General features: G+C 48.0%; 1 protein-coding gene across 6 annotated transcripts in view; it reads left to right on the forward strand.

Moving 5' to 3' along the window:
- Positions 1-17,007, forward strand: part of MACF1 (microtubule actin crosslinking factor 1) — a 292,907-nt gene that overhangs the window by 17,122 nt on the left and 258,778 nt on the right. Inside the window, exon 1 of one of the 6 annotated variants that reach the window (XM_088672218.1) lies at positions 10,664-10,936. The exons of 4 other annotated variants lie outside the window; for them this stretch is intronic. In XM_088672218.1, coding sequence (XP_088528344.1) covers positions 10,885-10,936 — 52 coding nt within the window. In that variant the 5' untranslated portion in view covers positions 10,664-10,884. Of the gene's footprint in view, positions 1-10,663; positions 10,937-17,007 lie in introns of those variants that run through there. One more of the 6 variants, XM_060275856.2, reaches the window with a different exon arrangement.

Consider the following 17,007-nt stretch of genomic DNA (forward strand, 5'->3'; position numbering starts at 1 on the left):
TGGAAGTTCTAAAGGTTTTATTTATGGAATCCCAACATGGATCAGCAGATTACAAATTGCTTGGGCTTGGCAGAGATCTCCAATATGGAGACCCTTCCACTGGATCTGGACTACCACGATCCAAGCCACTGGGACTCTTCCCTGCTCAGATTCTCATCCCCCAGCCTGAAAGGACCTCCCCAGCACCCTCCTCCTCTGACTCTTCAGTTTCCTCCCATTCCTCCCTCTCCAGGATGTCTACATGGGAAGCCTTTCTTGTCGCCCTGCTCCCTGAGCTTTGACTGGTGATGTTTGGGCCTGAACCTTCTGCATGCCGTGTGGTCTCTGCGGCCTCCAAGTAGCAGAACTGGCATGGTTACATCTTCAACATAATACCCTTTCTTCATGTATAAACACTCGATCTTATAGTGCAGCATCGCTTACACTTTGGAACTCCCTGCCATTGACACCAGGCAGGCACCTTTGCTATATAATTTTGGTGACTGCTAAAAATATTCTTGTTTAGATAAGCCTACCCAGATCTTTAGAAAGTTGCTGCAGGTTTTAGCTTTCTGAACGTTATAAATTATTGTCAATTTCCTCATTGATATTTTTATAAATTGTTTTATCTTTTTTTCGAAACCGCTTTGAGGTTTGTTTGCTTTTACAATCAAGCAGGGTATAATTTTTTAATGAAATAAATTCCCACTGTTCACAAGTTACTCTATTTCCCCAACTTTTAAAAGCCCCCTTCCCCTCTGCAGACAGTCTTCCCTCCAGACTCTACTTGGTTGGAAGCCAGCTGCAGTGGAGCAGGTTTGGCGGCTCAGGATTGCAGTAGAGGAAGCCCTCCAGATAAATGGGTGCAGGGTTTCTGACAACTGTACTTTCTGCCAGGCAAGCGGTCTGTATTGGCTGTGGGGTGTTCCCCTTTTGCTCAGATTTTTGCTTGTGGCTCCTGCTGGAGCCAAGGAGGCCGAAGGAATGGACATCTCATCCTCTTCAGCTGTTTTGAATGCTGTTGGGTCTCGCTGAGCACAGTCTGATGGGAGATCCTTGGGATTCCAAAAGCCAGGAGGCGGCAGAGCGCCCTGGGGGCACCCCAAGAAGCAGAGAGCTCAGGTCCCCTCCCCTCCTCTCGCTTTTGGGATGCTGAGGCAATTTCCTGTGCATGGCAAGCAGTTCTGGGTTTCCAAAGCCAGCTGGAGCAGTCCCTTTCTCTTTCTCCCTTTCTCAGTCCTGGAATTTGAGACATGCTTCTTCAGAATGAGGGAGAGAGAAGCCTTGTCAGCATCAATGAGTTTAGCACTGGAGCAGGCAGGAAGTTAACCACTTCACAGCTGTGCAGGAGTGGACACCCCAGGCATGGAAGTATGGTGGTAGATGGGGAATGAACCTATATCCCAATGCTTTTATGGCTGAAAGTGCATGTGTTATAGCAGCAAAAGCAAACAGATTTTTCGTGTGTGTGGTCACTTCTGGATTTTTTCTGGAGATGCTGCTGCCAGAACCATTTATGGAATCCTTGGCTTCTTAAAAGGTGCCTACAAAGTTTCACTTCTTGTTCTGAGGCTGCTAAGGGACAAACCCCAGAATCCCTTGCCATGTTGCAGACGGCCAATCATGACTCACAGTGTTTTGGTCATGGGGCTGGCATTCGGAGCCAGAGAAAGAGTGAGTTAGTGTTACATGGCTTCTCTGAGCCTATGCAGATTACCTTCCGGCCTTTGAGATCCAATGGGGAATCCTTAAACACCCTTGAATCCAAGCATTTATGGTATCTTTGGTGTTGGGAGTGAATGTTGCTCAGGTTCAAGAGCCCTGCTTATCTGTCTTTCAACCCATGTTTTCAAGGTATTGACTTCAAATGTGTTCGAAGCATATGGTATATGTCTGACTACACAGAGGTAAGCTGGCCCAAATCGGTTGAAGACTAGTTGTGCCTGCTCACTTCTGAAGCTAAGCCGCTGTGTATGTCCCCAGAGACACTGTCTTTGTTATTACTGTACCACCCTTCATATTTTCTTGGACCGAGCCATGACACTGAAATCTGGTTTAGGGTCTACATTTTGGCATATGTTAAGCTGACCCAACTCATTAAATGGATAACCCAGTGGAAGAATAGATTGTTCACAAGGCCTTATTTTCTTTCTTTGTTCCCCTTCCCATTCCACTTCTTTTCTTGGGGCTGAGTGTTTCTGCAGGGATGTGGAGAGGCCTCAAGCCCTTTCTGGCCTCTCTTTGCAGCTCCCTCCAATTGTCTCTCTGGGCCACCACCCCTCCCCAGATATACCTCTCAGCAGCCTTAATTTGCACCCCTCCTTGAGTATTTCGGGGTGCGGGTGGTACTGTGGGTTAAACCACAGAGCCCAGGGCTTGCCGATCAGAAGGTCGGTGGTTTGAATCCCCGCGACAGGGTGAGCTCCCGTTGTTCGGTCCCTGCTTCTGCCAACCTAGCAGTTCGAAAGCACGTCAAAGTGCAAGTAGATAAATAGGTACTGCTCTGGTGGGAAGGTAAACCGCGTTTCTGTGCGCTGCTCTGGTTCGCCAGAAGCGGCTTAGTCATGCTGGCCACTTGACCTGGAAGCTGTCTGCGGACAAACGCCGGCTCCCTCGGCCAGTAAAGCGAGATGAGCGCCATAACCCCAGAGTCATCCGCTACTGGACCTAATGATCAGGGGTACCTTTACCTTTACCTTTGAGTATTTTACCTTGCTGGGATGTGTCCTTGAACTCTGCTAATGCCTCATGCTGGCCTGGATGCAGGGGAGTGTGCAGAAACAAGCCTGCTGTAGAAAGGCAAAATTTACATTTATTGCGCTGCTCACTTTTATATCTGGCCTTACCCACCCCTGGTGTGTGGGCCCAGGAAGACTTCCCAGAAGGGAATGTGGCCCTCAGGCTGAAAATGCTTTCCCCACAGCTGAGTGCGCTGAGCTTGCCTTGCCATCTTTGGTGTGCTCACCACAGCCTGCCAGTTTTCTTGTGATCTGCTGGAGACTTTAGTTCCATGCAGCTCTGCCTGATCTTTTCCTGGCCACTGTTCCTCCAGCCCCTGACCTACTTTTCCTCCTCACAATTGAGTGTTTGTGAGCAGGGGGAGGAAGGCAAAGAGACAAGAAATGCTTTAAAAGTTTCTAGTTACTTTTTATCATCTTGGAGGGGGGAATGCAGGGTTTGAGCGGTCAATAGTCTGGGACAAAAGTGAGCAGAGGGCACCGTCCGATGGCCGTGGTGGTCTGGGTCATCGATAGAAGCCTCAGCTGTGCCCAAACCACCTTCTCCCCGGGCCAATAATTGTAATTTCGCTTAAACAGCCATCTGCCTCCTTTACTTGCCAAGGAGCCTGTGAAACCCCCTCCAATCTCTTTCAATGAGGGTCCAGGAAAAGCAAGGGAACAGGGAAGAGGGAGGGAGGAACCCTTCCCGCTTCTGAACAATAAAATTGGACGCTGACCAACCTGTTCCTCTCATGGGAGGCCAGCTCTGCTCTTGCTGTGGCTTCCAAACAGTGCCAGGATGTGGCTTCGCAGTGGTGGGTGGGCTTCCAGACCCTCTTCAGAACTGTTGAGGAGAGGACAAGGATGCCATGCTGTTCTGGTGGAGAGTGCTAAGCGCAACTGCTCCCCACCCCCTTTAGCATGTCTTTGGGACTTCCTAATTAGCAAAGAAGCATTTTCGAGTCCTAATTGTCATTTGTCTCCAATAGGCAGATGACACCCAGCTCTGCTTTTCTGTTCCATTCCATAAGCAGCAGAGGCAGTGCAGGTTCTGAATTGGTGCCTAGAGGCAAATAATGAGCTGGATGTGGAGTAAAACATTGAAATTAAATCCAGACAAGACAGAGTTTCTGTTGGTAGGTGTTTCCCAGGTCCAGGTCCAAAACTCTGTTTTGGACAGAGTTGCAACCCCCTGCTCCCTTGAAGAAGCAAATGGGGATTGTTGGTTCTGCTAGAACAGCTATTGTCACTTGAGGCTGAGGAGACCTCAGTCACCAGGAGTGCCTGTGCCTGCCTTTGATTGATGCATCAACTACAGGCTTTTCTGGACAGGGACAGTCTGGTGTCAGTTATCCATGCTCCTGTAATCTGCAGGATAGACAGCTGCAAATAATTTTGTGTGGGGCTGCCCTTGAAGGTGATCAGGAAGTTGCAACTTGTGCAGAATGTCATGGCCAGGGTTTGGTGGCAGCAGGGAGTCAGTCACATGCAACTCTCAAACAGCCACACTCATTGCCAGTTGTATTTCAGACCCACTTCAAGGTGCAATTAAAGCCCTGAATTTGGGCCCCAAATATTGGAGAGAACACCTTCTCCCATATCAACCTGCCCATATGTTAAGATCAGTGGAAGAGGCTCTTCTGCTGGTTCCTGCATGACATGCATTCCACCAGTGGGAAGGTGAGATTCAGTGCATTCATGATGGAGGTGGGGACTTGAATCCATGTTTCCCAGACCAAGTCAGGCTTGGTTGATTCTTGGAGGTGGAAGATTCTCCCATTGTTGACTCCTGTGGTGTTTGGCCTTATTGGCTGCTGGCTTTCCATGCAGTTTGGAATTTTTTCGCCTTTTTACGTTCTTGCACTACACAGCAGGTTAAACCACAGAGCCTAGGGCTTGCCGATCAGAAGGTTGGTGGTTCGAATCCCCGCGATGGGGTGAGCTCCCATTGTTCGGTCCCTGGTCCTGCCAACCTAGCAGTTCGAAAGTACGTCAAAGTGCAAGTAGATAAATAGGTACTGCTACTGCGGGAAGGTAAACAGCGTTTCCATGCGCTGCTCTGGTTTGCCAGAAGCGGCTTAGTCATGCTGGCCGCATGACCTGGAAGCCGTACGCCTGCTCCCTCGGCCAGTAAAGCGAGATGAGCGCTGCAACCCCAGAGTCGTCCGTGACTGAACCTAACGGTCAGGGGTCCCTTTACCTTTACCTTTGCTACACAGCATGGCCAAATGCTTAAAGCAATACAATTTGCAAGGAGAACCTACTTAAGGAAGTCCAGTAGCAGCTGCTGCAGGTATTGTTGCATTGGGTATTCAGCAAAGATTTGTTTGGCCCAGGTGCGAAACAGTTCCTTGAGCCAGTGTGGTGTAGTGGTTAAGAACGGTGGACTCGTAATTTGGTGAACGGGGGCTAGTCACACTTTTCTCTCAGCCTCACTCATCTCAGTGTGTTTGTTGTGGGGGCGGAAGGGAAAGGAGATTGTTAGCCGCTTTGAGACTCCTTAAGGGGAGTGAAAGTGGGGGATATCAAGTCCAAACTCTTCTTCTTCTTCTTGAGCATCCTTGCAATAGCGCGGAGTTCCATCCGTATCACTCCCATGTTGGATCCTCCTGTTGAGGTGAGTTTTCAACCCACACCTTCCAACTGTAAGATAATTAATCAATTTGGAGTGGTGAAGGAAGCACATCATCCCCCCCAGTTCTCAACAGTTGCCCTGCCAGGCTTCCCTTGGCCTTACTTGCCCAATGTTGTGAGGTGCATTGTCTTAAATCTCCTTGCCCCCAGCTCTCTGCAATCACCAGCCCCAGGTAACCCAAGTACTACCTTGATTCCACAGCTTGTTTAGATCATGGTAAATAAGCAGATAGCCTTAACTGAATTTATTTGTTTTGTATTTGTGGAGGGACCTGTCCCTTGGCTCTGAGCTTTGGCTCAGCCTGCCTGTTTCTTTTCATGGAAAGGCCACAGCTTAGTGGCCAGGCACCTGCTTGAGACTGCAGAGAGCCACTGCCTATTGGAGGAGACAATCCTGAGCCAAGAGAGAGCAAGCTTTGTGTTCGAAAGCTTCCCTTGGGGCACTTGGTTACATTTATAAGAGTGAGCAGGTTTTATTTGGGCCGAGCTATTGCTATCTAGGCAGGAATACTTTTATTGTCTAGCTGTTTCGTTTCCGGCTGATTGGAACCTTTCGGACTGGATCAACTTAAAGATTGATTAAGTCCAGCCTTCTGGCATTCATGCAGATTCCTCGCCCACCCAACAAGGACTCTGTCTGCCCTTTGGAGCGAGGCAGATCCTCTTCCCAGGAGATTCCGCCAGGCTTAGAGCAAGTGCTGTGCTCTCCCTTCCGCTTGGCCTATTGTGAGAGATCAGGTCTGTTCTCGCTCAGGGAAAAATGAATGTGTCCCTCCCCCCCTCTCTCTCTCTGTGGTAGCTGCAGATCAATAAATCAATCCCTGAGTAAGGGCAGTGTCCCCCATTGATGTGAAGGCAGATGATGGTGCCATTCCAGTAGAAGCACCAGGGTGGGTGGAGGGAAGGTGCTAATTCTCCAGTCTCTGCTTTGTGTCTGCTTTTCCATACTTTGCCATTCTCTAAAGAGGCTTGGAATGGAAATTCCTAGGGCACTTGGCAAATCTGCAGGCATGGAGCTGTGCCATTTTGGGTTCCTGTCACCACTGTTGCTGAGTGGGGTGGTGGTGGTGGTTGTGCGGGTGGGCTTTAACCCCCCCCCCTTTTGTAGGCCAGGGCCATCCATTTAGGAGCCGGCCCTCCCAAAATATCTCATCCAGTCCCAAGCCTGGTTCCAGGCTGCAACATGCCACAAATGCAGGGCTGATATGTTGCAGGTGGATGTGTACAGAGACAACTTAGGCAAATGATCCCAGCCACAACCTGCTGAGAACACGCTCTCCCCTCATCCCAGGCCACTGGGCACATGATATTTTTTACTGTTGAGGGGCAACTCCTTCCTTACACCAAGCAGGGTGATTTCCAGACTCCTCTGTACAATGTTAATTCAGCTTCAGCCCATTTTGCTTGCACAAAGCTTACACAGAGATTAGATAATATTTGGGCTCAATTGGGCATTCTTTCCAATTTCTTTATGAGGCAGTTACAGTCATACCTCGGTTTAAGTACGCCTCGGTTTGAGTACTTTTAGTTTAAGTACTCCACCTGTCTGGAACGGATTAATCCACTTTCCATTACTTTTAATGGGAAAGTTCACAACAGGTTAAGTACGTTTCAGGTTAAGTACAGGCTTCCGGAACCAATTGTGTACTTAAACCTAGGTACCGTATATGGCAATGAGATTTCATCCTTCATTCACTCTGATTTGCTTGTGGGGTGCTTACACATCTTCCGGTTAATAATTCATTCATCCCACACTTTTCTTCCTATCTTCCCATCATTTCCCAAACTGAAAGAAAAAAAAAGCAAAAGTGGATTTGTTTCGTTAGGATGGAGAAGTGCTTTAATTCATGGAAGGTTCATGGTACAGTTGAATCTTTCTTGCAAAATAATGAGTCTGGAGGCACATTTACTCATCTGTGCATACTCCAAAGTCCTTCCACCAAGCTTTTCCTAAAGGGAAAGAATTGAACTTAGCTGTGTAACACCCAGTGCTCCACCCCCAGTTGTGGTGTTGGGATGGGTGTGCACTAGGTTTTTGCAGTGACAGAAAATGGCTTCCCTTGACCCAGCACCTGCTTTTTTAGCATAGAGATCTTTGGGGCCCAGAGGAGCAATTGTGCCTCTTAGATTCCTGGGCAAACAGCTGCTGCTCAGACAAGAAGCAGCAACTGGTGTCCAATGCTACTTTTGCAGCAAAGGAAACTGATACGGTGGCCATTGTGTGCCGGTCTCTGCTGTGCCCTCCTGCTTTTGGGGGCCTCCTTAGAAAGACAAGAGCCTGGAAAGGGCCTGGTTGCCATGGATCTTCTAAGAAATACACTTTTAAAACGCACACGTGTTATTTTCCATGCAAATGCTTATCTGATGTGATCCCCACATTCTTTGTTACCTTGGTATACACGGGATATAAGGGCCATTGTATATTTTAAAAAGAGAATGTCTCTGACCATGTGCTGAGTGACTTTCCAGCATGGCTGAGGAATCACAGCCTCTGCCCCTTTTGCATCCAGAGTGTTGCAGAGGGTAGAACTTATGTGTCTGAGTGTGAAGCTTCCAGGCTGGGTGAGCCCAACACCATTATTTGGGCTAGTAGTGCTTTGCATTTGTCCTGGCACGATATTTCTCTAGAAGCCTGAGTTCTAGTCTTTGGATTTCTGCTCTCCAGCCCCAAAAGAAATGCTATACTCTCTCCCTGCTTGGACAGAGCACAGGGTCCTCGGGTTTAATCACTGGTCGAATTTGCTAAGTTGCATGTTTCAGCGCTCAGTCCTCTGTGCATTCAGGCAAAACCTCTGGCTCTGTTGGTTGCTCCTGTTACCTTCCCAATTTGGCCCACTTTGCGCTGGGCTTTAATGGAGTAAAAGGGAGGAAATTCCATTGGGACAGAAGGAAGTGCGATAACATTGAGTGCCTTTGCAACAAGGCTGGTTCTGGTGTATAAAAATAGTGTTTGGGTAAGCAAGCGCTTTGCATTATTTGTAGTCTGAGTGAGGAGGCCGGGCAGCACCTACAGATGCTTTTCAGGGCAGCCCCAGCAACCCTCTGCCCACTGGGAGCTTGCAGCTCTGCAGGCGGCTTCTGTGTGGGAGAGGAGGAGAGCAGGACATTTGGCATTTCCACTCACAGTGAGGTGGGTCAAGCCTGCTCCTTGCAGGGTTCAGCTGCACTCCCTCAGATAGCATTCAGCAGTCCCTGGTGCGGAGACCGTAGTGGCTGCCATTGCTAAGGCGACGGACGTGGGAGGCTCTGTGGAGTGAGCTGGTGATTGGAAGAGTGGGAGGCTGGCCACGAAAGTGCTCAAGTTGCAGGAAAGCAGCAACAGAGAAGCAGGGGGGAGAGGGGAGGCCTGTGGGTGGGATGTGGGACTCTGCGGACAGGCATAGGCAGCAGCACTATGCCAAACTCACACCTAAACCCCTCAGCTGAATTCTGCAGCTTGCATTTTGTATCTTTCAATAAATGGGGGAGGAATATTTGAGTTTTCTCCCGTGTGGTTAGGTATTATGCAGTCAAACTTCCTTTGAAAAACCAATTTGCTGCATTGAGAAGGCCAAAGTTACGCAACGAGGGAAAATGCTCCGTGGATTTCAGTCACATTCCGCTTGGATCACCTTTTAGGCTATTTGTTCCCAACCAAAAAGCCTTCTGAAAAACAAGTAGTCTCTTTAATGACTTTGCCATTTGCGTGCAAGGAAGAATCCTGAGGGGGGGGGGTACGCAAAGAGGGAAGAAGCCGAGGTGGGCTTCCTCTGCAGCAGTTCTGCATCGCTGCTATGTAGGTTTGAGCTTATCTCCCTGTCTAGGATCTACTTTTGTGCCAGGACATGGCAGAGTGTTGGGGCATAGTTGCATGCAAGAGGGACAGGCCCTTCTGCGTTTTGCTTGCTGCATCCGCACAAATCCATGTGTCTTCATGCAGATTGCAAAGGTTTGTGGCTTCTCACCACCATGTGTTGTATGGGAAACCATAGCAGCTCCTGTGGCATTTGGGTTTTTATCCATGCATGTCTGAAGAATGAATATGATGTGGGAATCCTTCTGAGGCAACACAGAAGGTGTCGGGGGAGGTATAGCCAGGGCCGTCTCAAGCAGGTCGGGCGCCCTGGCGCTGAGGCGCGGAGATCGCTCCAGCATCCCTGCCCTTGCAGTGCGCAGCACGGCTTCCGCGCGGCTTTGTCGCGCAGCGCCCCCCTGCCGGCCCGCCGCCCTGGCGCCCCGCGCCACCGGGACTACACCTAGAGCTGGGCCTGAGTATAGCTGCTGATATCCAAACAGATCTTTGACTACTGCTTACTTCTGCATACCCCATTTTCCTCCAGCATGTCCCCTTGCCTTGCCAAAGGCCTTTCTGACTCTTCTGAGATGTATCAAATGACCAAAAATTGTATTGATTCATCTCATCAGAGACACAAAGTAAGAGTTAGCAAAATTATGAGTGTGTGTGTGCAGACTAGGAAAAATCTGGTTCAGATATGACCTACCTTCCAGTAGGTAGCCTTTAGGCGAGGTGCTTCTCTCAGCTTGACCTCAGCCCCCCCCCCCAATCTACAGTGTGAGGACAATAGTACTGATCTACCTTACAGTGGCTCACAATGTAATTCAAAGCCATTGTTTGTTTGACAAACTATGAGCTATGTATTGTTTTCCATTTTGTACCTTTGTGGCTGGAGCGGAGCAGCCAAACTATAATTAAGGAACCACTAATAAATCTTAAACCATTATTAAGCAAGGGTTTGGAGTTTGCTTAGAACACTGAGCCACAGTTTATAAACCCCAAATTTCTAGGCCATTGATAAACCATGGCTTCAAATTTTGGTTTGTTGGTAGATGCTGGAGAGACTTTGGATGATGAAACAAACCATAGTTTAATAAGCAATAGTTTAATAAACTGTTGCTTAACATTGTGTGCACAACCAGGCCAGTGTTAGCATTCAAATTGCTACTCACTGAAATAAGTTATATTAATACTAAACATTGTGGTTACTCTCTTCTTCTGCATGGAGAATATCCAGTTGCATTAGTTCCATGTGCCTGGCTGCTTGGTGTTTCTAAGTAACTTATTTGAAATCCCACTTACTGCATGGATGAGGCCTTTCTCTCTTGCAAACAGTATTTTCTCCAGCTCTGCCATCTCTCTCTCACTCTTTCTGTGTGGTTTGGTTTTGGGGCGGGGTGGCGGTGGAACCCTACACCTCTCCTTCGCTCACAGATGGGGCCTTTCTACAGTGTCACTGCTGGTTTGCATAAAGAAGAGGGAGGCATGTGGCTGCGTATGGGGTTGGCTGACACCCAATGAGGTTTTTAATGCACACTTCACCTCAAATAAGGAAACACAAAGAGGGCCGTAACACAGGGAGGCTGGCCGGGTGACATCACTGCTCAAAGAGCGACCAAAGTGCAATTCTTGTCTGGTGGCTGGTTAACTTGGAGCAGGACAGGAGGCTGGCTTGGACCCTCAGAGCGACTCTGTGGATCTGTGCATTCATTCTGCACCCCTTTGGGACATGGTCACGGCGCCTTCCAGCTGAAAGGAGGGCACACCAGCAGGCAAATGAACACCGAGAAATACCGGAAGTTCCTGGATGGACTCAACAACCTGAAAGGTACAGATGCAAGCTCCTTTATTTCTCCGCTGTTGGGGTGTGTGTAAAAAGAAGCAAGGTAGCTGAGCCAACTCTGTTGCCAGGCTCAGGAGGGAGCAGAGCCCGTTCTCCGGTGAGCACAGGTGCCTGGGATAGGAAGGAATAAGCTCCCTAAGGCTGGCGACGGACAACAGTTTTGCAGCCAGTTGAAGGTGGTTTGCCAGGCACTTCACTTGACTGGAGAGGGGGGCAGCTGTGCACAAGCGTTCCTTTTGTTCCACGGCTGCCTCTGGTCAAACAGGCTTTGCAGGTTTTTAGGACTCAGTGAAAACTGCAAATTCTTTTGGCCAGTGGTGCAAATGGGATGTGTGTCTGCATCGTGAGCAGCAGCAGCAGCACCAACGATTTCCTCTTAAGCATGCCTTCAGCTCTCTGAAGAGCCATTGTCTCCAGCTGGAGACTGGCTTTGTGGGCAGTCAGGCTGGAAGGGAAGCGACTGTTCTCCTTGCCATTAATCTCTGTCTGGCTGTTCTGTTGGTGGGGCGGGGGATCGACCCCCTGTCCTGCTTTGTTCTTCAAGAGGTAGCTGGTCCAGCCTTTGTCCTGGCGGTGCCACCTTGTTTCCTGTACCCATTTCTCCTACGGTGTCTCAGTGATGCATGAGTCAGAGTTTAAACATGAACCTCTTTCCCGTAGTAGCTGAAGGCAATGGCTTTATAGGGGCAGAAAAGGATCTAGAAAGCATTTGCTCTTTTACATAAGAAAAACAACTCTCTTTTTTCTTATGAAAAGGCTGCATTATTGCCATTCCTTGAAGTCTAGAGAGGGCTTTGCTAAATAACACCCTGAGAACTTTGCTTCTTCCTGCCCTCTGAATCTACCATCCTTGCTGGGTTCTGATTTGCAGAGAGATTTCCAAGCATTTTAGCTCTTGTGTGGGGTTTTTCTTTTTTTGGGGGGGGGGATATGGATGGACAGACACATAAAGCTCTTGTATGAACCAGGATTGTAGACTGGAGGGAGCAGATGGTGCTATGTGATCCTTTTGTACCAGGATTGCGATGGATGGAGGCACTTCTTGATGCTCCAGCCAAGCTCTCACTTCCCAGCTCCATTTTTTCCCCACCTCTTTCCCCCCACCCCACCCCCAGAGGTTGGGAGAGGGGATAATGTGTCGATGGACATTTGATCAAGCTCTCTGTGGCCTCTTGAAGCAGGTGCTGGATGGTGGTGGGGGGCACGCGCTTGCACAAATGTTCAGTCTGCGCATGCAGTGTGTGGCTAGTGAGATACATAGGCATGTGCTGAATTGCGGCTTGGCTCAATATGCCTTCCATATATTTTTGCAGCAGGGCAGTCTTGGTCTGTGTCATGCTGAAGATGTTCAGAGCCTTCTCAGGATTAGTTGCCATGCCAGTTTGAAAAGGCAGAATGATGCAGGAGAATTCACTGTGCCTAAATGCTAAATGGTCATGTTGTACTTGAAATGTTGCTCTGACAGGGGAGATGCTTATGGCAGGGGGGTTGACTGGCTTATTTGTAGCGGGAAAGGATTTTGGTGGATTCCTAAGGCTGATGCTTGTTTTCTCCAGGTTATGTCCAGCCACCCTTTGGGGAAGGTTGCCTTCCCCTTGGACCCACAGCCACATATTTCCCGTGCTCAGTTGTCTGCAAGCCCCTCTGAGCAGCTCAGAGAAAGAGGGACAGGAACAGCTGCAATGGGAAAGGGTAGAAGCTGATTCTAGGAAAGAGCCATAGCTCGGTGGCATCCCACCAATGTTGCATGCAGATGGTCCTTGGTTCAGTCCCCAGAATTTCCTCCCAAGTCTGAGAAATAGTCGTCTCTTGAGCCCCCAAGCAGCCACTGAGAGTTGCTGTGGTGTCCGACCATCATTTGGAACTCCCTGCCCATTGACACCAGGCAGCCACTCTTTGTGGTTAAAACATTTTTGGTTAGGCGAGTCAATGTGTTTCAAACTTTTTCCTCCCCTTTTCTTTTTACTGTTGTTAATAATGTTTTAAACTGTTTTATCGGTAGTTTCAATATTTCGCGTAAACCGCTCAGAGATTCTGCTGCAATCAATTGGTGTCTGAGCTTCCCTAAATGAATAAATAAATCCACCCTGAGCTTTACAGATCTCGATGGACCTACAGTCAGATTCCTGGGTGTGACAGCTTCCTGTACCCCTATGGGCAAGGACTTAGAGGGGAATGGGCAGGCGGCTGGGCTCCATGGCTCAAACCTCCTCTGTGTTGGCAAGCAAAGAAGTCTGCTCTTGACTCTTTCACTGGCTTGAACTGCAGGAGAATATCGCGTCTTGTTGGGGCGTCTCATTAGTCAATGAGTTTTGGCCTAGTTTTCTCTCTCTTTCCTGTTTATTTTCCTAGCCCCCAGCAAGGCTCCAGAGCTTTCCTGGGGTAGTCCAGTGACCCATTTTGACTTGTCATGGCCTCTGTTCCTTCCGTTCCCTGTTGGAATAAGGGTGGTTAGTAATGGCAACCCCAGCGGGGAAGTCTCCCCGAACAAGCCTGTGTTTCAAACACAATCTAAATTTGAAATGGTCGTACTGCAGCCAGGCTTGTAGATAGCTGCTCACCTCATCGCCTCTGTTGATTTAAAAATTGCCTATAGGTGACCAGGAAGGAGACATGGAACACAGTTCTTTTCCCCCACCCCTTTTAGGTGACTGCTGTGCCACAAATGGTTGATATATAGTGTGGGGTGCTTTTTTGCTGTTGTTGTTTAAATGGGGCAGTCTTTGACTTGTTTGAGGCTGTGATGGAACCAAAATATGACAGTTTCCTCAAATAAAGCAAGTTATAGGAGCTGAGGAAATCAGGAATTGCCTTAAATTGGGACTCAGGGGCTTGAAACAGCTTGGAATCTGCTATTTATTATGATGACTAGTAATAGTAGTACGGTAGCACCAGCAGCAGGAGCCAGCGTTTTCTCAGGCTTAAAAGCATTGTTTGGGAGAAAGGCACTCCTTTCTCCTTTTGACTATTATGCTTCAGCAATGATCTGCCATGACTCGAATGGGATCCAGGAGAGCTTAAATTCAGCCCTGGCTTTCCATATTTTTTCTCTGGAAGTTCTCTCAGCTGATGATGTTGTTTTGTGTTGCAAAGGTGAGCTGTGTGTTTAGTTTAGCTCAATGCCAAAGGGGCTGCCCTCTGCCTGTTTTCACATTCCCACCTGGCTCGCTGTCACTTTCATGTTGCCAGACTTAGAAGAGAGGCCTGTGACCTCCTATTCCTGCATTTGCCATACAAGAAGAGTTAATCCAGTTCACTTAAATTGGAAGGATTTTGTGTGCAGAAAGAGTGTGTTAGAGAAGAGATAGTTGGGGCTATGTCCTTCATAAATGTTTTTTTCTGTCTCCACCATTTGCAGCTGGTGTTGGGGAATCAAGTGTAAACCAAACTTCTGAATGGCAGTGAAGCAACTGTTTGGAATTAAGGGCAAGCCTGGAGACATTATTTTAAAACACACAGACAGACACACACACACTGGTCATATAGCTCACCATTTGGCTAGCACATCAGCAGTTGTCATACGGAAGTGAGTTTGGCAACTCATTGCCAACCAGCTGGTCTTTTTGTTTAAAAGTACCTTTAAAAAAAATGAAAGGTATTGCATACTTGTCTTCTGCCCGGTGCTGGGCCTTCTGTTTTTCTCCCAGCTGACCTTGTGTTCTACTTTTGCTCCTCCTGCTTTCAATTCTGCATCTATGCTGGTTTTGGGCTAGGCAATTAGCAGGTCACTGCTGGATTTGTGGAAGAGATGGCATTTGTTTTCGCGATGCAGCCCCTGCTGCGTTCCTCTCCCCCTTGGCTGGTAGACCCTCTCAGGGAAGCTGTGAAGAGAGACTCTGGCCCTTGGACACAAGGAATGTTCAAGGAGCTTTGGCAAAGATTGTGCCCACTGGGGAGTGGGAAAGACCTGGATTGCTGTGTGGCTTTTTGACATATTCCTTTGGGACCCTGCTGTCTTGCTAGCCTTCTTCACTTCTTGATTGTTTTGAACCCACTGTGCTGAAATTTTAATTTCGTTGTTTTATATTTTTTGTAAGATGGTTTGAGGGATTTTTTTTAAATAAAAAAACCCAATCAAGCAGCATGCAAATTTCATGAAATAAACAAATGCTCACATTCCTGCAATGCTGTTGCTGTCGATGTCACAGCTTCCCCACATTTCTGCAAAAGGCCTTCAAAGAGATTGCAGCCCAGAACTGTGGTATTTGGTAGCAAAGTTGATTCTGTTGAATTTGGACTCTGGTCACTGGAACATCAAAGTAACTTGTCTTCCTTTTACCGGTAGGTGTTTGGTTATAACTGTTTTTGCTGTGCTGTTGCCAGAGGTGTCTATCCTGCAAGGATTTCCTTAGTTTTGATTTTGCATCTGTTTGGCCTCTGCATGGAGATGGGACAGACCTTGGTGTTTCATGGCTACCTCACCGCCCTGTTTATCATGTACCCTGACAGGTAACCCTTGGCAGGTAACCCTTCACACATGTGTCAGAGAGGGGGCTAAGACACAAATGCTTGTGCCTCAACTAGCCTGTTAGTCTTCTAGACTTGTGTTCAAAAACCAACCAACAATTTATTGGGTTACTCCAGCTACTCTGTGCAACTTCTTCACAATGAAATGAAATAAAACCTGGTGCGTGGATTCTGAATTCCTGATTTACTTGCAGCATTCAGGGTGTTGGGCAGCGATCCAACAGGTTGAGTTGGGCCAGTGGGGATGGATTCTACTTGGCACTGGTGCCAAGAATGAAGCAACTGCTGTGCTTAATTAATATGATACATGGAGCTTAAATCAAGCTCTGCTACAGCCCCAGAGTTCATAGAATCATAGAGTTGGAAGAGACCACAAGGGCCATCCAGTCCAACCCCCTGCCATGCAGGAAACACCATCAAAGCATTCCTGACATATGCCTGTCAAGCCTCTGTTTAGAATGTTAGCTTTTATGTCTGAAACTTAGAACAGGCACCCCCAAACTGCAGCCCTCCAGATGTTTTGGCTTACAACTCCCATGAAACCTAGCTAACAGGACCAGTGGTTGGGGAAGATGGGAATTGTAGTCCAAAACATCTGGGGGACCCAAAGTTTGGGGATGCTTGACTAGAAGCTGCAGAACCTCTGAGTGTGTGCAGAATACCTTCTCATCACTTGAGAAACTACAGGCAGCCCTGGGTAGATGGGGGCTCATGGGTTCCAGGTTGAATGAAGTGCTGGGGCAACCCAGCCAGATGGGCAGGGTAAAATAAAATGGTAAATTTTGCAGTTTTGATGAGGATAGTGGCTTCTTTCTAGCCCCATGTGACATACTGAATGCATGGGATGGAGACTGGATCACAAAGTTCCACAGATTTGGTACCCCCTGGTGGGTCACATGAACATGTCGTGTCGGGGAGGGGGAGAGAATGATCCACAGATGCTGTTTAGATTACTTCTACCGTGATGCCATGATCCCGTAAAAGTATTTTGCTGATATTATTCTTTTTGTACGTGAGGCCCTTGCGAAATGTGATACAGTTCTTAACTGGATTGAAGGAAGATATGTCTTAGAATCTAATGTTAGAACTTGGATACTTAGAATAACCTGTCCTGGGCTTCTTATGAAGGGTGGGATATAAATAAAACTTAACAAAATATAACACCATCCATCTATCCTGCAGATGGTTGGAATGGAGAAAACACCTTTGAGCCCATGTGGAGTGCCCTTTTTGTCACCATGAGGTCTGTTCGGAAAAATCTACCGTACCTATACGTTTCCAAGCCCAGCTCAATATTGATTTAGCTCCAAATCTCCGAGGAAACCCCTTCCCCTCCTCCACTTTGCCTAGGCTTTACATTTGGTAAAAGAGGTTCTTATAGTTGTCTTGCTATCAGGTGAACAATGCTGTGTGAAAATGTGTGAAAAGACCTTTTTGGTGGTAGCACCCCATCCCTGGAATGCCCTTCCCTCTTGCTGTGTGTCTGGTGCCCACATTCCTTGGTTTTTTGGCACTGGCTAAAGATGTCCAGGGTTCTGGGTGGAGTTGTAATAAGGTTTGTTACTGTATTTAAAACCTGCTATAATACA

The sequence above is a fragment of the Zootoca vivipara genome, chromosome 6, assembly GCF_965207765.1.
Source record: "Zootoca vivipara chromosome 6, rZooViv2.hap1.1, whole genome shotgun sequence".
Taxonomy (NCBI): Eukaryota; Metazoa; Chordata; class Lepidosauria; order Squamata; family Lacertidae; genus Zootoca; species Zootoca vivipara.